At 32.8% G+C, this 21,652-nt stretch overlaps 2 protein-coding genes across 5 annotated transcripts; one reads left to right on the top strand and one right to left on the bottom strand.

The window, feature by feature from the left end:
• Positions 1-1,895: 1,895 nt before the first annotated feature.
• qm (geranylgeranyl pyrophosphate synthase quemao) lies at positions 1,896-14,695 on the bottom strand. 4 transcript variants are annotated; one of them, XM_089243531.1, is made up of 11 exons: positions 14,641-14,695; positions 13,487-13,579; positions 12,668-12,736; positions 11,205-11,290; positions 9,329-9,492; positions 7,577-7,678; positions 6,474-6,534; positions 6,280-6,358; positions 5,651-5,753; positions 4,814-4,928; positions 1,896-3,481 (listed from the first exon to the last, which is right to left on the bottom strand). In XM_089243531.1, exons 2-11 carry the CDS (start codon positions 13,553-13,555, stop codon positions 3,349-3,351), a joined length of 981 nt encoding a protein of 326 aa, XP_089099657.1. In that variant the 5' UTR covers positions 13,556-13,579; positions 14,641-14,695; the 3' UTR covers positions 1,896-3,348. The 4 variants fall into 4 exon arrangements, with proteins under 4 accessions (XP_089099657.1, XP_089099655.1, XP_089099656.1 ...); XM_089243529.1 differs by having other exon boundaries at positions 6,462-6,534; positions 14,645-14,679; XM_089243530.1 differs by having other exon boundaries at positions 1,897-3,481; positions 6,462-6,534.
• Positions 14,696-14,870: 175 nt separating this feature from the next.
• Positions 14,871-18,073, top strand: LOC149076002 (uncharacterized protein CG1161). Its single transcript, XM_089243528.1, has one exon. The coding sequence runs from the start codon at positions 14,894-14,896 to the stop codon at positions 15,476-15,478; it is 585 nt and encodes a 194-aa protein (XP_089099654.1). The 5' UTR covers positions 14,871-14,893; the 3' UTR covers positions 15,479-18,073.
• The last annotated feature ends 3,579 nt before the right edge of the window (positions 18,074-21,652 follow it).

Below are 21,652 nucleotides of genomic sequence, written 5' to 3'. Positions count from 1 at the left end.
TTAATTAAAGATGGCTGAAGCATATTATGCTTTAACCAAGTTTACTTAAATGTGTGTTATGTATCTGTAAAATATGTCTCTTCAATCTTTGAGTCAGATGCACTACGCACGATAAAATATCAAAGGAAATAAAAACTTGCATCATTATGATGTATAAATTCATATTTTATTATATAAGGTACCGAAATATACACATGACATCACAAAACAAAAATTAATACTGAGAGTGCGCAATAAATAAGGACAAATAATGTGATCATGAATCTAGGTTAAACTGCAGTGAATAAAGAACTGCAAAAAATATAATATAAATTGTGCAATATATTATTTTGTCACCCTACAATTTTTAGTTTCTTGAATGTTATAGTTCTCAACAATTAAAATGCTTTAAGCTAGAAATCACAAAGCAGTTTTTTACTCTTCTGAAACCTTTTCCTCCCCAAAAATGATATTGTTATCAATTTACAAAATCTATAACTATAATATCTACTTTCTTAAGGGCTATTGTACTTTTAAAATATTGATAGACATCATTTCAATACACAGTTGTGTTCAAAAATAAAATCAGACGATCGGTTTCTTGTTTCGAAATTCAAATCACATTATGCAGATCAAAATCGTGTTGTATGACATCTATCTTTGTAAGTCTTAAGACAGTAAATTTTATAGAAAAAGAAAGAGTGTATGTATACATACATACAGTATATATGTGTATATATATACACACACACAGTAGAGATAAACCAAGAATTCTAAACCAGTTATGTGCCAGTCCAAGAATTGCAAGCCAGTCTGTGTCTATACAATCAAGTGGCATCTTTATGAAGCTTATATTTTTGGTCGAGTCTACAAAGAAGCCTTTGATTTTCATTAAGAATAGAAAGGCCAGACTTGATTCTGCTCGGAAGCACCAAAGTTGGACTCCCAAATAATGGGCAAAGGTTCTTTACAGTGATGAGTCCAAGTTTCAAATGTTTGAATTGAGTGAACAATGATACATTAGGCAGCCAGTAAACCAGCGATTCAACAGATGTTTCCTACAGTTAAACATGGTGGGGGTATCGTAATGGTGTAGGGCTGCTGTGGATCATTCGGTGCTGGTCCTTTAATGCGAATAACAGGCATCATGAACCAAGAACAATATTTCGACATTCTAAAGGTCCAAATGTTACTCTACAGCCAAACTAAAATACTTAAAGGATGGATATTTCAACAAGACAATGACCCGAAGCACCCAGCCAAGTCTGTGAAGTCGTGGTTTACTGCCAAAAAAATTATTGTTCAAAAATGACCATCGCAGTCACCTGATCTAAATCCAATAGAGAATCTATGGTTTAGGTGCTTAAACATCACCGTACAGCTACAAAGTTTTCTAATCTGGATGCAAAATTTCAGTTTTTGCAGCAAAGAGTGCAAAAAAATACTTAAAAAACTTTGACTGATTCGGTGGACGCAGATAGAATGCAGTAATTGAAGCCATGGAGTACCCACTAAATATTTAAAAAAATGTTATTTATTATGTTTATTTTTGATGGTTTGACAATTCTAGTGAATTATCCGATCTCATAAGTTTGGTATTTTCGTAATAAACAAAATATATGATTCGATTACTAAATTATTCTCACTCGCTCTCTCTCAGACATGCATTTTAATAGCAGGTAAGAATCGAATCTATATGCTTTATATATACTGATTTAACCCATGCATTCAATCAAATACTTGAATAAAAATAAATAAGTCCGACTTTATTTTTGAGCACAACTGTAAGCTTTTGCACACAACTTCACAACAAAATGAAAATTACATATCTTGATGCATCAATAATTAATTGCATACTGGAACACTCTCATAAAAAAAATAATGGAATAATTCTGTTTTTTTTTGTTTTTTTTTTTAGATTTTCACTCAAATCAGTTTGTGAATACACAAATTTGACTTTATCTTCTCTCCATAACAAACTATATATATGGTGCATTTTGAAATTATTAATCTCATCTAATAGTGAACAATTGTATAAACAAATGAATTAACACATATACAAAACAAAAACATGATAGTAATGATATGCACTTACATTAAAAAAAAGAAACAATGAGTGTCAAAAATCAACAACTAAATTATATCTACAAAATTTCACAGAAGATAAATGACTTGTTCACTGGATTGAATCTTTCTACATTCATGTGAGATCTTTTATTTCAATAAATTGAATACATCATCGCATAATAAATTTATTTGCTTTAATATTTATTGCATCATACCAGGGGTCTTCAACTTTACAGACATGGTGGGCAAACTGAAACTTTAGTGGCACGAAGCTTGCGAGCCATCAACTCATGTAATTAAGTGACACCTTAATAGAAGGGACCAATGGGGCCTCCGAGTTAAAGAGAAAACAAAAATAATTGAAGACCTCCATTTATTCTGAAATTATTTTTTACTAATTATCAATTTTGATTAGTTCTGAAATTATTTTTTACTAATTATCAATTTTGATTAGTTCTGAAATTATTTTTTACTAATTATCAATTTTGATTAGTTCTGAAATAATTTTTTTCACTAATTCTGAAAACATTTTTGATTAATTACTGAATATTAAACTAATTAATTCTGAGGTTAATTTTAATTTGAAATTGCTTTAAATGATTAATTATTTTGGTAATTCTGAAATTCTTTTCCTTTTCAACATATCTTGAAGTAATTTCTTTCAACAATTATGCAATTACTCTTTTATTGATTGTAAAATGATTTCTATCAGAATTTACAAAATTATTTCTCTTATTCATTTATAAGTTTTTTTTTTCCTTAGTTCTGAAACTGTTTGTTTCAAAAATTCAGAAATTCTGATTTTTCATCGATTTGTTCAGGAATTATATCTTTCATTTATCCCAGAATTATTTCTTGCATCAATCCCGAAATTATTTCTTTAATTTTTTCATCAATTATGAAATTATTTCTTTATTTCTTTCATCAATTACGAAACTAATACTTTCATTAATTCTAGAATAAAGCATTTTTCAATGTTTTCAACCATTTTTTAAAAATGATCGGCAGGCCATGACAAAAAGCTCCAAGGGCCACATGTGTCTTACGCACCATGCATTGAAGACCCCCCGCATTATATACGTTTCAAGCACCAAATCAGCCAAAAATGACTTACAAAAAAGCGCTAGGTTGTCAAATCTATGGTATATGCATGAATTCATTTTGTAACAGTGATAGTACAATGCATGAATAAGCTTTGTTCACTTGTTATTATAATTGCCATCACACATTAAAGCTTTTGAAATTAAAGAGATGCTCCAAATTCCATTTCTGCTTCAATATCATAGAATCTGTTTCTGACACTTAAAGGTTCAATTTTTGGTTTAATTTTAAGTCTGGTTTAGTGATTTCTCCAGGCCGATCCCAGATTCGAAGTTCATCCAAGACTGCGATCAAATATCTATTATTGCCCAAGGACAAAATTTCATCTCTTGCTCTGAAATAGATTAATACACGTGTTGCTTGTGAATAAATGCTTGTATATCTCCAAAAATATGAAAAATTCATCAAAGAAAAAAATTCTTAGCAATCATATTCACACTTTTAGCAAATGAACGTATTTCATCATTTATATAAAAAAAATTAACTTCAGAAATAGACTCCATATTTTTGCTTTGATGCTTCGTAAACTCATTAAATATTGAAAATGAGATCATTTCTTCTAACAAGACATGCAATAAAAAAATAGTTTTGCAAAATGATCGATTGAAGTATGAAAACTTGTTAGGTATTTAAATGTTAGCATTTAAATTACTGTTAATACTTAACAATATCAGATACTCACTATTAACTCTTTCTCTGATTTTATAAATTTCACTGATCTGGATTAAAAACTAGCATAGTAGTAACCAAATCCTCTGCAAAATGCTGCATCTTTTTTCAAGACTCTTTTCAATTTGGTGCAGATGATAGTGCTTTCCCCTCCCCCCCCCCCCCAACTCAGAGAAAGATATAGACTCCATCTTTTTCTAATACTTATGCTGTACACATATTCCAATACTACCCCAAAGGGAAGGTAAGAAGGAGTATATATTTCAAACGCTCTCTTTCTGTTATCAAAACATGAAAAATAGAGAACTCCACCCATTGGCTGGTTGGGGGAGGGGAACATGTTCTTACGAGAAGTAAAGTTACAAATATCTGGGTTCGTCATTGCCAATATGAAAGGGTTTTGAGGAGATAAGATATCTTGCTGAGAGAGAGAAATGCAAAGAGCATGAAGTTAGAAATCTTCTAAATGCCACTAAAATTATTGAAATTTGATCATTTTTGTTACACCACTGTCATTTTCTGCACACGAGAGCTAATTAGACCGGGACCTACAATTTATTGCCGATTCCGAACGGCAGGCTTGTTTTTATACTCATCAAGAAGTTGGTGTGTTAACCCCTCAATGGGGGACTTTCTGCAGTAGCAATTTTTTCTACGGTCACTGTTTCTGTTGTACCCCTGTGTTAGGAAAGTTTTCTGACAAACTGGGTATCAAACTTGGGACACCTCTGAGCATCCTTTGGTACTTTAGGCAAGTATCTTATCAACCTGGGCTACCGCGCCCTAAGAAGGTTATTGTCAGTGGGATTTACCAAAGTTGCATACAAGCTAGATCTAAATTACTGAAACTTAAATGACATGAGAAAGTTACACAAGAATGAAAAAAATTAAAAAGATATGCTAAATTAGTGAGGTTTTCTTGATTTTTTTTTCATATTCAAAATGATGAATTTTTATATGAAATTTTCATAAAGTACATCTTGCACACAGAACTTACTGCTTATCAAGATCTTTCAAAACTTTGATAGTGTATTCAAAGGAACCTAATCTTTCCATCAGATCCACAGCATATTTTTTAATCTCGACATCAGTAGTCCTCTGACGTATAATATCTTCCATAAGTTAAGGATTCAAGACATAAGAACACACTTCAATAAAATGTATGTTACGGTAAGTGTGATAAATTGATTATTATGTATACTTGCCAATCGTCTTGGTAAGTGTGATAAATTTATCCCTTTTACTAGATATTATGCAAATCACCCAGGCATCATTAGTAAATTTGATAAACACTGAAACATCACTTTTACTGGTGATTATGCATAATAACTGAATGTCATTGCCAAATTCGATAAATGAAATTTATCACCTTTATCTGTAATTATGCATAATGCCCTGGAGTAATTGGTGAATAAGATAAAGATGAAAAAAACTCCAAATGAGTCTAGTACACGTGATCTGATGAATATAGTCGAACCATGACATTATGATAAAAAATTTTACTATCGTAGCCCAATAAAATCATACAATTCATGTATGAATTATCATGCATAATATATTATGACTTATCATGTCTACCAATGATGCGACGCTTGGGTATTTATGCATAATCGACCGTAAAAGTGATTAATTGAGGGACATTTATCAAACTTAACAAAAAGGCTTGGCAATTATGCATAATAATCAGATTTATCACATTTACTGTAACATATATACTGTGATATAGCAAGCAGCACGCCTCTTACTCGAGTGTGTAAAGAATGATTTTTCTAATAAACAAATCAGGAAGATGTATATGTAGATGGAGCACAAACAAATGTTAATTGAAGGATACTGATCATCCTAGGATCTTCTGGAAAATTTCTAATGGAATGAATGACTGGGAAAGAGAACTTCCCTTCAGTGAGATCCTCACAGTAGCTCTTGTTTTCACTATACTGAAGAACAAAAAATTTTCATTATTTTCACTTTTATTAAGAGCCACTTGACTATGGAAAAAGAGCTCATTATATGATAGAATTGGGTATGGCGAGTAGTATGAGACAGAGCAGTGGGCCGTGATCTGGTTAGGATGTATGATGAGTATCGTAATTTCCTACCTGTAATTCACAGATTATACATCAAAAAATATCTGAATTTCTTCAAGCAGATCACAGAGAGCTGCGTATTATATTCAGCCTTTTTTTTTCCCCTCGGGCAGTGGAATAAAAACCTTTTTTTTTTTAAACAATTCACAAAAATATTTTTTTGTTGATAACACGACATAATCTCTTAGGAATAGGGTTAACCCGCAAAAAGAGATTAAACATTATATGGTGAACACTAAAATTTTAAAAAAATTTCCCCTTACATCAGTAGAGGTTACAGTAATAACAGTTCAAATAAATGTTCGAAATCAATATCACAAATATCATTTGATAAGAAAATTATCCATTGCAAACTTAGATTAATAAATTCACCAACCTCTTCAGATTTCAAATTTGCATAGTCATCTCTGATTTGAAATAGCAACCCTAAAAGGCCAATTATCTTTGAAAAATCACTAGAGAAAAAGAAAAACACAATTTTAAACATATAACTATATATTTCTCAATTCTGACAACTACATTTTAGGAAAATTTATAGGTTAAAGAATGTGAACAAACCTGCGCCTATACCTTTTGTTTTCACTGAACAGCTGCATCAGATTTACTCCAAGCCCAAAGAGACCACCAGTTTCTAGAATGAAACCATGAATTAAATGTTTATAATTCAATAACTTTTTTATCAAATAATTAGCATTAAGATTTTTCTATATGTTTTGTCTGGTCCAAAATCTGGAATGGACTGCAAAGTGTTCAGACTTTGGACCAAAACATTTTGGCATTTTATCACATTTATTTTTTTTTTCATTTTGATCGACATTTTATTTTCCATAATAAAATTGCTTATAAATATTTCAGAACATCTACACATTTATACATTATCAACATCAGAACCTGACAAATCCCAGGTGCCAAGTCACCACGGCAACTATAAAAATTACATTGGCGCAAAAGTTTTTTTAATCTATAACTGAACTGAAGTCTGAGCAAGTCTGAAGACAGCGGATAAGGGAAAAGGCTTGGAGCCTAAGAAATTTTGTTGCCGCCTAATTTTTATTTGATTTGCCAAGCCTTGATCAAAATCATTTGTCTAAATACCGTTTCAGTCTTTTATCAAAATCAAATTACTGTTTCGTTATGGTACAACTTTGTTTTTGCAATATTCAACTATATTTGTAATTTACCCTCAACATTTAGAGTACTCTCTACAAAGTACAGTATTTTTGCTTTTGAGAAAAAAACTTGGTGAAAGTTGAACATTATATTGTGGAAAAGGGTACAGAGTTTGTTAAGTTTACAAATATTTTAAATGTTTTTTTTTTTAATGATTCCACATTCCACACCAGTCTGTGACGTATGGTACAAGTCAGGGCTTGGCGAATAAAAACAAAAAAACAAAAAATTAGTCACCAGCAAGATTTCTTAGGAACCAAGCATTCCCTTCCTCCCAGAGAAAAACTGCCCAAAATTACTTTTTTTCCTGACTTCCAATGTCTTGGTGACCCTTTTACATGTAAATAGAAACAGTGACACATATTTTGTGTTGCCCTTCAGATTTCAATTAAATTCACAAATAAAAAATTGCAAACACAAATTTCATTCTTTCAGTCACTAGGCGACCTGGCATCTGGGATTTGTCAAGCCCTGGTATAAATGCATCTCAACTTAATACGCACTTCTTTTCACCATCGCTTTATATTCTTCTTCTGTAGGACAAACGTAATTGTCACGCCAGTAGATTTCCATTCCTTGACCTCTATGAAGCTCCAATAATTGCTCTGAAATAGGATACAAAAAATTTTATTCCAATAGATTGATTAGAAACTGCACTACTGCTTCTCCATCTTGTAGTACAAGATGAGATTGAATCATCAGTCAGGAAGCAGCTGGTTAGTACAGCTACAGTAGAGTCTCGAAAATCCGAGCCCCGAAAGTTTGAGTTCCTGGATAATCCGAGGCACTGGAAATTTTATTTCCTTCTTGAGGCCCTCTTTTACTATATTTTTTTCAACCAAGAACACAACTCCATTTTTTTTACCAGGAATACTATGTAGTACATAAATATTATACAGCAATTCCAGTTTGAAAGGGACTAGGCAGTCCCATCAGTAACTGGTGTAATAAAAAATTAGACTCCCTAGAATGGACCATTTTAACTTTAGGGGAGGCGGGGTCGCTGAGAAAGAGGAGCAAGTTTGACCGTTTTCTTCATAATTGTGGACAATGACATGGTCCCCTAATGGCTTAGTGACCTATGGAAGCAGCCCCCCCCCCATACACCCTGTCTGGCACGTTTGTAGTTGGGGGGGGGGGAATGACCCTCTAAATCCCTCCTACTGGTGGTGTGACAGTGATAGTACACACCCCAAAGCAGAATGCGTCGAATGCCAAAATACGTCGCAGAACAATTAGCTGTACTGCAGAACATTTTTGAAGAAATTTAAGAAAAAGTGCAGAAAAAAAAAACACTATTACATGTATGGGGATTTTTACCACAGAACATTTCCAGTCAGCTGAGGGTTCGTCGCAGAACAGTGCTAAACATTCTGCTTTGGGGAGTACACATCTTAAAGAGCAACACGAAACATTGATATCAAAAAGTGATAATATACAATCAATCAATTATTAATGAATTATGATTATTAATTAATAAGTATCAGGAACTAATAAATTCATGTTGGTTAATTGATTCATTAAAAATGGGCTTTTACTGTTAGGAATAAATTGAGTTATAAATTATAGTAAAAGTATTTTATTAATAATGCACCGTGGTACCAATCAATGGTGGCAATGCACCAATGTGCATTGAAGGGAAATGTACAAGAAGGAAAACAACATAAAACAGAAATAGAGCACGCACATACAAAAAACTAATAACAATTAGCACAAGACAAGTGAATCATTGAGGCAGGAAGAGACAAATTTCTGGAGGGGGCAGGACAGTATAACAAAATGGTCCAATATCATATGATTAAGGGGGAGAATCATGTAGTTTCAAACAAAAAAAGACTACATAAAAAAATTAATTTACATATTATAGTATTAATTATTCGAGGATTGTGTCACTCTCAGCTATCAGAGAAAACTTTGAATAAACTTTGATTTGTCAGAGAAAATTCAACTGCCCCCTGCGAAGAATCGAGTCCATGTCCTTTCACTTTCGGGGAATGCCCTAGACCACTAGACTCTGTTTCCACTGTGTTACCACTTCCTTCTTATACACTAGTAAATTATAAGAAAATTTTGGGTAAACCGACAGATTTGTTATCAGAATAAATTGTCAGAGAGAAATCTGGCATTATTTATTAACAGAAACATAAAAATATTTAATGAGCAAGCATGGAATATAAGTAAAAATCATAAGTATAATCAAATAAACTGTTACAAAGTTAATTTTTAAATTTAGAGAAATTTTGTCTTAGACTCACTTGTATAAACAGCAGTAGCTTGGGGATCTCCTAACTTCAATGTCCTTTCTAGCCCAAGAAAATAAACATAATTGGCAGAGTTTATGGTACTTGCTACTCCAAATATATTATGTGCAACTGGAATACCTCTTCGGAGCTTTGAGTTATCTTCAATATCATCAATCCTATGACAAAAAATAATATGCAGTCAAACGCAGTTGCAAAAAACATCAAAGATTCTTTGCATTTTTGTCATTATCACTGGGGTGTCGTTACAACCAAGGTTGCTGTTTATATAGACCTTTCTCGACCAAAAATTTAATCAGTTACAATCAAATGCATTGCAAGAAGCTGTTATTTTGTTATGATTATGGTTACCCTATTCGATGGAGAGAAAACAGGAAACTGAGGGCATAAATACGAGATATCACCAATTCTCACCAAAAATACAGTAGGCTCACGACTATTTAGACTGTAATATCCAGCCTAGTTAAATAATAATTCTCCATGATAAAAATGAGGAATAATTTACTTTGCCAAAGTATTACAAGTGTTATAATTTATCAATGAGCAGTAAAATATATATATATATAAATTTGGATTTTATTTTAAGATTACGTCCCCATTAATATTTTGTGTATTTTAAAAGTTTGTGTATTCATACGGCACAGTTTACATGCTTTTATATTCCCTGCAATTAAATTAAACATTATCAAATTAATCTTTAAACGTGTACAATATGGTTATTCTTGGACTTCATTTTTCTGTAATAAATTTTTATAACGTACAGTACCATAGGCATACATCAGGGGAAAGGGAGGGTTAGAGCCAAGATTATGGTATATTTTGGCAGTGAGAAATGAAACACTGAAAAATAATTTAAAAAACTGAATTCTATTCCAATTTCCCCCCCCCCCCCAAGAAAGTCCTACTTATACTATATTGTACAGTACGAAACAAATATTTATAAAGTACTGGCCTTTACTTGGAGATTAGAAAATATGAGTAAGAGCGGATTTTGGTATAAAAAGGGGTGTTTTTAATGGTATGGGTGGGGTAGGAAGTGAGTATTTATAGAATTCCGATCTATCTGGGGCTTTTTTTTATCCGGCCTGCCCTTATGCCACATTAGGCCGGGACGAAAGTCCAAAGTTTACTGTATTACCAACTCTCACGGAAATCTCCAAATATGGCTAACAAGTAACCCTTGGTGAGAAATACAATAGAAAATATAGTGACAAAATGTCAAAGGAAAAAACTTAACATGCCAAATAAGTGAGTTGAATGTTTATAGTCATATTCATTTTTGCACAATTTATAAATTATGCAAAATATCTTCATCTCTGATTCTAGTAAATATTAAGAATTTTAATAAACTTCATCCAAAAAAAAGAGGAAAACGGGACTTTTTGTTATGGAAAAAGTCGGATAGGGCAAAATGAAGGGACAATACAGTGGTGTCCCATACACATACATGGATCATGTTAATTACAAGCACGTCAAAGCACCAAACTTCTTGAAAATCCTTTTTTTTTCCTAACGCCATAAGACAACGAAAAATGTGTTATATCCAAATTTTTTGTATTTTCACCCATGTAATAAAGCGAGGTTCATTAACATTATTCCATATGGAGACCAGCGCAGACCACCAATCATTGACGTTATAACCAAGGTGTCGTTACAACTGAGGTCATTAAAACCGCATTTGACTGTATTATAATGACATAACATGCTTATATGGAGTTATTTTATATACACTTTTTAATTTTTAAAAATCTACGAATGATATTAATCATGATAGTAACTGAGGTAATCACGAGTTTTAATTACAAAAAAAATCCTTAAAACATTTTTATTTTATCAAGAAATGCATCAATAAATTTGAAACACTACTCACAAGAGACTAGCATTATGGAGCATCTGCACTATTTCTCCGATTTCAGTGCATTTTTCTGTTGGAATGTTCAGCCAATAGTTGAAAGCCTGGTAAAATCAACATTGAAATTTGAGAAAAAGTAAAACTTCAAATCGTATTGATCAACTATTGATACATAAGAAAGTGATGGAAACATTTCTACTCTCATCTAAAATTTGTCAGTCCACCATAAATACTGCACTGTAGGTTTTTAAAGTATGCAGCTAAAATATTGTTCTTCTAAAGCACGATAAACACTAAAGTAACACGACAAGAAATAGGATTGCAACAATGACACTGACTGAAAAAAAAAACAAAGGAAATTTAAGGCTTTTAACCAATCTGCTGTGTCCATGCAGTGACATATCACTTATCGTATTGCTTCAGTTTGCATCGCGCTCAGGCCCATAGTCAGAAATTTCATTCGGAGGGGAACCACTAGAATTTTGCCCCCCCCCCCATCTCTTGCTAGTCTTGACGTGCCTAATAATGCATGGGTGCATAAACTGTAGCCTATGGATGAATCTGGCTCCTAAAGTTATATTCTAAAAATATATTACATTACTTCAAAATGTGATATAGCACAGAGTTGATTGTTAATCATGCAAAAAAAAAGACCACTACGTTAATGAAAACCAGTATATATGATCATAACGATTTCTTCAGTGTTTTTCATTCATATTTGGCCCTCAAAGAAGTAATTCTGCTTTTATAGGGCCCAGAAGAATATTCCTCTGTGAAATATGGTCTGAAATATGGTCACGATGCCAGTTAAGGGTTAAAATAACAACTTTCTATTTGTTATATATATATATATATATATATTAATATCTTTAATAATATGTATTTTTAGGATTTTATACTTTCGTGCTTCATATTTTTTATAATTTTAAATATTTTTCATTAATACTTTATAGCGAAATGAGTGTATCCCAGCTTTTTACCCCCATCTGTGACGTTTGGAAAACATTGGTTCTAATCCTACAACATCAGTTGTCACCTACCAAATTTTGTGTTAGAAAGGTTTAGAAGAATGTAGCTATCACTTGTTTGTATCAACAATATGAAAAGTGCCTGGGAACAAAAGAGTAATATCATTACATACACGATTATTGATGCTGAGGGTTTCCTTATACAAGATTTTCACAGCTGTATGAGTTTTAAGTTTTTTATGTGATAGTAGAAATGCATATAGGTTGATCGTATCACTAGTTAAAAACGATTTAGAGTTGTGCCCCTTTTCAGTGTTTTGTTTTTACCATATCCACTTTTTAGGGACTATTTTTATTTGCTTTTACCATCTGTATGTGATTCATTGCATCAATTTTGATGAATTTTAAATGAAATTCATTGCATCAATTTTGAAAAAAATTTCACTGATAACTAAAATAACTCAAGCAAAAGCGAATACATATTTTCAGTAGAAATTATTGTCTGGTTTTTACCTGTGTCATCTTTGTACGTATCTGTTTTCCTGGAACTTGCTGAATATAATTGAAAGGTTGGAGTAGAGCCTACGAAAATAAAATAATTACTTCCACCAAGATCAAATTTTTTAAAAATTTGACGTCTGATTGAATTTCACAACACACAAACCAAAGCATTTCAAACAAAAACTGAAATTTTAATCATTAAACACAAGTTTAGATAGACCATTTTCCATAAACTCTGACCCTACATCTACTTTGAGAGTATTCCAATAACAATAATGTTCTAATATATGTGTTTCATTCCCCTCCCCCCCTCCCTAAAGATGATGAAATTATTTTTTACATGAAGCACGATTTCAAAATTAATTTTCATTAAGACTTAGAACAGTTTTAAAACTTGCCCTTTAAACAAAAAAAAAACCTGCAAGAGAATGCCAGGTTTGACATAACTAGATTCACAAACTTTTGAGAAATTGTAGTTATTATAAATATGCCAATATAAATAAAGTTTAAAAATTTAAATATAAAGATAAAAATATTGCACGGCGAGAAGAAAAGTGACAACTCAAAAACCTATAATTTCAGAATAATGAAAATAAACTTCACTTTCTCAATACAAAAGGCTGTTTACTAGAACAAAACTTTTGTTGCTTAGCAGCCAGTTTTGTAGTTACAGGAATGTCAATATTACTGACTTGTAAAGAAAAAAAATTTTGTTTTTAATATGGTGCTAACCCAAATTTGTGATTCACTTTTCTTGCCAGGTGCGATATGATTCACGAAAACAAATACAGACTGAAAAGGCTTGAATTAAATAAGATATACTTCAATAACCTTGTCTTCAGCGCTTGAGTATTTCTCTGGTTCTTCTCCATCAGTGGATACATGATTTAGCAATGACATCACACAATATTTATCTAGAAAATGCTAAACAGTAAACAAAAGTAAATTAAATCTTATTCACATACTACTTTTCAGAAAATTTTCAGAACAAATGTCAAAACTGCATATCAAATTTCACAAATCTGAATTATTCACAGTCAAACTTTGGCAACTTTTGTTAAGATTGGAGCACATTAGACAGCGAACTTGAAACCATCAGCGCAATTGCGAAAGACAGGGGTAGGAGGGTTAACACTAAGATCATTGACGAAATGGGTAGAAAATTCTTGAAACCAGCACAAGGAACTACTTAAGTAAACATTACAGAGCAGCCATTCAAAGAAAGTGTAACTGGAACTAACTATGTGTGTGTTGATACTGGATTTTTAACCGATATCACTTATTACACCACAATTCATGAGACACACATAAATTAATTTCGCATATGAAACGGTTTTAAAAATAATATTCAGGAAAAAAATAATCCATCAATTTCAGGTGAGTTCATTGAGTGATTGAAATATACAAATGAGTCATCAAACAGCACCATGATTCTTAGGAAGATAAATTATGTTTCGGCATTTGATTTTTAATACACTGCCATTTTCAAATATGTCAACTATTTCATAAATGCGGATTGCCTTTTCATGTTTTTTCTTTCTTTTTTTTTAAATTTTATTCAATGCCATAGATTCATTGCAACTGCACATGTAAAGTGGGTGGGGTCATCACATGAAGCAAAGAATGCACTTGAGTGAAAGTTAATTCATTAAGCACATTCATTGAGCAATTCATGTACTCATGATATGATTTCTAATAATATAATTTTATAAATGAATTTTAGGAGCACATGTTCATTCTTTTACAGATAAAGTAGCTGATCCCTACCACTTAAAAAGTAATTCGATTAAATGGAACTATTGAAAAGGTTATATTTTTAATTAGAAAAAAACCTAGTTGTAAAAGATTTGGCTATTACAGGGAAAAAAAGTAAGGTTAGAAATGAGATTTTTCTAATTCAGTTTTTATCATGTTTTTTTAATGATAAACAATGAAACAACAAATTAAATTTAATAATAAAGGACACGGAAAATTATGAATCATACCAACTTTTCAAACTGTAAACAAATATCATCGGCGCTGCTGTTGCCACCGGAAGGAAACAAAAATATCTGAAAAAATTTAGTGCATAAAAAATTTGATATCATAAACTAAAATTTTAATTCCCATTAAAAAAATGTTTTGAAATTCGTTCTGTAAATCCAAAACTCACGTTTTTCAAGTTTTTTTTTTAATCGATGGAAAAAAAAAACTCGGTTACGGCCGACCTAGTTACGTTTCTTCATCACACTCGTAAACATGGCGTCTCGTTCAGCTGCGCTATTTGCATTTGTCGTCTTATTCTGCGCTGTCGTAATTTTCGACGGAGCAGATGCTTCTTACGAAGATGTCCGCTGCAAGTGTATCTGCCCCAGTCCCGCAGTCGTCAAAGGTAACAACACCGAGAGGAAGTTGTATATCCTCAACGTCCCGCCCACCAAATGCAACTGCGAGGGTGTTGTCATCCCTCAAGCGGATGAGTACGTCAAGGATAAGCACGCAGAGTTTTGCCCGCGCTGCGAATGTCGCTACGAGAGGAGAAACACGAAGATAATCTTCGTGGTCGTGATCATAATCATCTGGATCATATCGCTGCTGACGGTGTACATGCTGTTCCTGATGTGCTTGGAGCCGCTGCTGAACAAACGCAGGACTGCTTACCAAGAGCACACCAACGAAGAAGTCACGTTGGATGAGCCGATGCCCGCTATACCCAGAGGCTCGTCCCGCATCATAGGCGGAGGGAACGTTCTCAACAGAGTCGGCCAACAGCAAGACAGATGGAAGAAACGCGTCCAGGAGCAACGAAGAAACATCTACGATCGACACACCATGTTGAACTAGTCCGGTTGTAAACAATGGATAGATGTGTGTGTGTATATATATATATTGGTAAATGCATTATGTATCTCCGTGTTTATGTCATCGCCAATCATTCGTGATGACTGTGGTTGTTGTTGAAGTATATTGAAAAAAGATTCAGATTTAGCTTGTGTATATGTTCATTTCATAGCTTCCCCCCACCCCAATCTAGAAACGATTTCATTGCGATGAATAGGTATGCTTTGTATGATAAGCATGTAGCATTTTTATGAACTATTGTGAATATCCCACCTTTGAAGTAGAAATGTTGTGTTAAACCAAATTTGTAGGTGCTTACCAGTTGTCCCCAATTGTATTATCTTGATAACAAAAAATTAACTGTGAATCCTAAGTTCAACCGAATCGCATTCTCTTGGCAATGGAAAATGGATAGCAAAGTCTCAGTTCTACCTAATCACATTCTGTATCAACAAATTTTTCTCTTGGTGACGAGAAATGTAAAACATTAACATTGAAGCCGCATACAAATACCAACAGCATTAAATATGGTGGCATTTATTTATATTTCGAAATTGCAATCTGAGAACACTCACAGAATGCCAACACCACTTGAAATTTGATGATTTGTTCACCCATCATCCAGGGTATAAGCTAGATAAAAAATTCCTTTAACAAGAAAGCAAAAATAGGGGAAAAGCTTTAGCAAAATGTTGCAATGCTAATGATTTAAGGTTCGATGTCTTCTCGTTTTGTACCTCTGGTATGCATTTTTACAAATGTGGCTGCTGCTGCTACTTTCGCATTTTTGCGAAAAATGCTTAAACTCTGCCAGCATCATTCTTGCCAACTTTAATTTAGCAATATAATAAACTAACACCATTCTCTGTAACCTAAGTATATGTTTGAACGATTCTTCCTAATAGTTATTATTTAAATATTAAAAGATAGACACTACATTGGGAGATCGAGGACGCAACTAGATAATTTGCCAGCCTGGGCAAGTACAGTAGAACCTTGATTATCCATGCATAGATTAACTGTGCTATGAAAATTTCTTGTTCAGCTCTTCTCTGTGTTGGTTTTTTTTTTTCCCATTGGTTATGTAAGATTTTGTGCAGATTTGTTATGAAACCAAACATTTCCATTTTGTAGAAACTGGATTTCTTTATTCTTTTACAGAACCCCCCCCCCCTCCCCCATTCTTAGAACTGAATTCCAGTGTCAATGCATAGAAACGGCAGGTCCATATGCACACATAAGAACCGGACGGTGTCCTTAGGTGATCGGTACTTAAAGATTTTTAGCCAATTACAGGAAATGCCCGAAGTTAGTCAAACTGTATCACTTTTTTTACAGTTGGTACCTTCGAATGAAGTTACATGACATGAATGAACAGTTACATGACAGCGTGACTCATCGGCTGAACCAGTGCTATTGCTTTTTTGTGTCATTCTCATTTTATATTTTATAACACTGTAGAATAGCTGACAGGAAAAGGATAACCATGTTTTTCGGTTATCTGTGATCACCTTTTCTCCAACATTAGCTAGCTTCAACGGTATTTTTGCCATAAATGAAACCCACTATATTAGTATAGTGAGGTTATTTTCAAAAAAATGTAATTTTTTCACATGAATTGGCAGTGGATAGTCATTTTAAACAGGTAAAATACATATACTGTTTTTTTTCCAATTTTGTTATTTAAATTTTTTTTTTTTACTCATGATGATTTAACCGTGTTTCTTGATTATCCATGTTCACCTTCCCCACCATTGGCCAGAATTATCGATGTTGTACTGTATGTATTTTGGTGTCCTGTGTAATGTAGAAGGAGTGGCTGAAAGCTGGATTTTGTGTCCCCTCTAGTCCATTGTCTGGAGCACCAGGCTCGCCTGCCTGCCTTCCTGAGTTTAGGCTTTGTCAGGGGTACGAGGGAACTGGAGATTGCACGACATCAACATGACAGTAATTTTCTTAGTCATAAAATATAAATTTTGAGCTATTTTCAAACAAGAGACATGATGTGAAATGGTGTTTATGAATGCCAAATCGTGAGTGTTGGGCATGCTGTTAAGTTTATGCTAATTTATAAATTAAGATAGAAAAGATTTTTTTTTTTTCAAGAATTAAAATGTGTAATGAAAATCTAAATGGTGAAGTGAATTAAGATAGAAATGATTTCACGTTAAATGTTTTTGGTGTGAAAACAAACCTACGACCAAAATAATGCAACTGGGAATAACTGGTATTTAACAATTTGTATACCAGAGAACTAAATGGTCGATTTTTTTCTACAAACTGTAAGAAATTACAGAATTGTTATGAATATTTTGGTTTTTTTAAATATGCATTTGAAATTGTTTAAAAAAATTATCACCTTATTATTTATGATCTCTGTGTGGCTGTTAATGTATAATTCTTGCATAATTTTCACTCTGAATTATAATGGCTTAGTTTTCTTTGAGTTATTATAGTGGGTCCTGTTTAAAAACAGTTTTGTCCACTTGAGAAATTTTTGTATCTTCTATAATTGAATTTGAATCCAAGAATGATGTTTGGATAAGCTGATTGGCGCATTTAGCATTGTTGAGAAATAAATCTATAGCTGTAAATGTGCATTTTGTACTTATCTGTAAAGAGTGGGGCAATTTACTAGATTTTTTAGTTTATTTCGAGTTTTCAGTTACTTTTTCACATCAGGTAGTTTATCGGCAATTACCAAACATTGTCATTTATTGCTGTGCTCTTAGTCCCCAAGCAGATTGTAACGAAAACTGTGACGCACATCACTGAACAATCTTGGAAAGAATTTTAAGAAATCGTGGAAAAAGAACTACTCTTCTGTATAAAAACACTATTATGAACATTTTGAGTCAGCTGAGAGGACTCGTTGCAGAACAATGCTTTGGGGCTCGTAGTTTTTTGTATAAAGATCCATTCAAGTATTACATCAGCATTGGGGGAGGGGGGGGGGGGCTTTTGGTTTTGCTGACTTTTGATAAGGGAAGAAAGTTGGAGAGATGAATCCATTCCTTGATGAAAATATGAAATATTCTTAATGGTATCTTTAATTTTTGTGTGTATTTATTTACTGTTCATTGAAAAAGTTGCCCACGCTTGATGTAGATCCACCTTGTGCTCTAGTCAAGACCAGACACATCTTCAATGATTCCATGAAATTGCATCAATAGCTAAATAGGAAGGAATTGCACCAATGACTCAAATGATTGCTTAAAGCAGCGGTTCTCAACCGGTGCTCCGCGGAGCCCTTAGGGCTCCTTGTGCACTCTCCAAGGGCTCCGCGGCCGTTCGAGGAAAATAAAAAAAAATTATGAAAATTATAATTTTTTTAATAAAAATATTTTAAATAGTAAAAATAAATCATAACTTTGATGAATAATTAAAAAATTGGTCTATGGGGCTCCGCCACCGAATCTTTTACTACAAAGGGCTCCGCAAGTCAAAAAAAGGTTGAGAACATCTGGCTTAAAGCAACCATCTTAACATTGACTGATTAACATCTGGAATTTAGTAGATCCACGATGAAGACAAGAGCCCAATACTCTGTAATTCGCACCAACTGGCAACGGCAATCTATACCACTCCATTAATTGATGTTTGAAACTCTAAACACAAGCTAAAAATACAGTGTGTTCACTGCATTCAATTTCTTATTGGATGAAAAATGATCCCTGTGCATTCATAACAAAGTGTCAGACAGTGGTGGTCGAGCTATACATATTCTCAAAGGACAATCCCAATCGGGGGTAGTACACAGAATCAAGATTTGGAGAGGGAACAGAAGGCTTGGAGGATAGGACGCAATGAATTTTTTAAAGAAAAGTTTCACATTTTTCAAATATCATTCAAATCAACCAACTGACATAATACTGATACAACATATTTTCTTTTGATATTTTAATTTTTTGAAAAATATATTTTTTTTTGTATCTAAATGAAATTTTCTATCACATCTTGAAGGGGGACACAAATCCCTATGCCCCTCCTGCATATGCCTGTGATCAAAATATGTGGCAAGGGATGGGGGGGGGGGCAGAGCAGATAAATTCTGCTGACGGGGGAGGGAGCAGTGTTTCATAAATTTATAAATGGTTTAAAAATTCATAAAAGTGAGAGAAATCTATCTATTTGAATGTGGTTTGCAAAAAAATTCTCACGAAGGGGGATTTTGGTATAGAAAAAAAAATTAGTTCAAATTTTCTTTGATAGAAGTCACTGCATGAAAGAAAATCACAAAATTCTGGTCCTGATCTTTTCTTCAACCTCTTCTGTGTCTGAAACAATTCGTGGGCTGAAGTAAAACAACTTTACAGAGTGCCTTACCCACCAATATTAACATCACAAAAACCTTTTGTAAGAGCCAGTAACAGTAAAATTCAGACATTAAGCCATTAGTGGTACACCCTGTATTTTATAGCACTCTGATTTAGTGGTTTGCTTTAGTGAAGTTCCCTCTACTGACAAAAATTTGAACTTTTTTATACTAAACAAAATCCCTCTCCGTGAGAATAACTTTTCGCAAACTGCATTCGAATACACCAATTCCTTTCATTTTTATTAATTTTTAAACTACAGTAAAATCTTGACATATTGTTACCACAAGTTATGGAAAAAATTATGGCTTCAGTGGAGCGATGACTCAAGTGAAGTGCCATCAGTTTTACGTATATTACTCTGGAAATTGTATTACAATATTAACGAAGTTTCTAGATCACAAAAGAAAAAAATTAGTTTTAAAATAATTTTTTTGCCTTTTTTAAGCTTTTAGTAGTGAACTTATTACGGTAAAATACATTGGTACTCTTAGGCTAATTAGCACAACTGTTAGAACATTTAATTTCTCTACAACACAATTAATGCACATCAGTATTACATAAAAACACAATGCTTTTAATTTTTATCAGTAGCATGAAATAATCTCAAACACAGGGCCAAATTTTGATTTGAGGGGGCCAGGGCCGGATTCAGGTTTGATGGGACCTTATATTCTAATATTATGCATATTAAGTGTCAGTTATTATCTACAAAATTTAATAAATCAATATGGCATAAAAGAACTTTTTAAACACCTGTTATGAAAAGCGTACACATATATAAGCAGTTAAAAAAGTTTGGAAGGTAAAGAATCACATGTTGAATTGAAGAATATCAAACAGTTTTATAGTTTTTCCTTCAGCTTTTATGTTATGCTCTATTCAAATTGTATATTTTGCATGAAAAAATACACATATATTGTCCAAAATAATTATGTAGAGAGCAGAAAATTATTTTACAATCATATTTATTCTTTGTATAAAATAGTGCCTTTTAAACATTACATGCAATCAATGTGTATTTTCAATGGGAATTTTTATATTGAAAAGCAATATTTAAGGTTTTTGACATGACAGTTTAAACCGTCAAAAACCTGCCAAATGTTTTCACTAGTCGAATTTTTTTCACTAATTCTGGAATTAATTTCTCCATTAATTCAAAAATTATTTTTCAATAATTCTTTCAATTATTCTGAAATTGCATGATCCTTCTATACCCCACCTTGATCCCAAAATGCAACAGGGGATGGGGGTCAAAAATGGCTAAAAATCTGCTGACATACCTGAATGGTCCCTAAGACCAATATTAAATTACTATACATTTGATTCCATTAACTGCTTTTATTGAATAGTTGTCATTTCTTACATTCTACAGAAGCTAAACACAAGAGCCTCTGTTATGATGTAAACATTCCGGTTATGCATTCCAGAACTCTGGAGTAAAATCATGAAAAAAAATTAAGATATATTGGCCTACAGCAGAAAATAATTTATTCTTTTTCAAAGTATCTTCCCTCAGATAATATGCAAGTGTATGTAGGATTAACTTTTGGAGGGTAGCACAAAAAGTTTCTTCCTAAGAAATTTTGAGTTGCCACCCTTCAAAAAACATTTCAATTAACAGAGAAATTGGTTAATATGGCCATATAAAGGATATTTTAATTTTTTTACCTAATGATCCAATCGTTCAATCCAAAGCAAATAGAGGGGACCTGTGAACCCTACTCAACTAAAATTTCTACCAGTTTACAATGTTTTCTTGATGTGTTTACATGTGAAACATAATATGTAAATGTAATATTAAAATCATGCCACAACCCCCTTACAGTCCAGATTTTACACCATGCAATTTCTATTTCCG

Source organism: Pholcus phalangioides, unplaced genomic scaffold (assembly GCF_987345545.1).
Source record: "Pholcus phalangioides strain wild (caught in Gottingen) unplaced genomic scaffold, Ppha-v1.0 ptg000015l_1, whole genome shotgun sequence".
Lineage (NCBI taxonomy): Eukaryota > Metazoa > Arthropoda > Arachnida > Araneae > Pholcidae > Pholcus > Pholcus phalangioides.
This window is presented reverse-complemented; position numbering and strand designations above follow the sequence as displayed.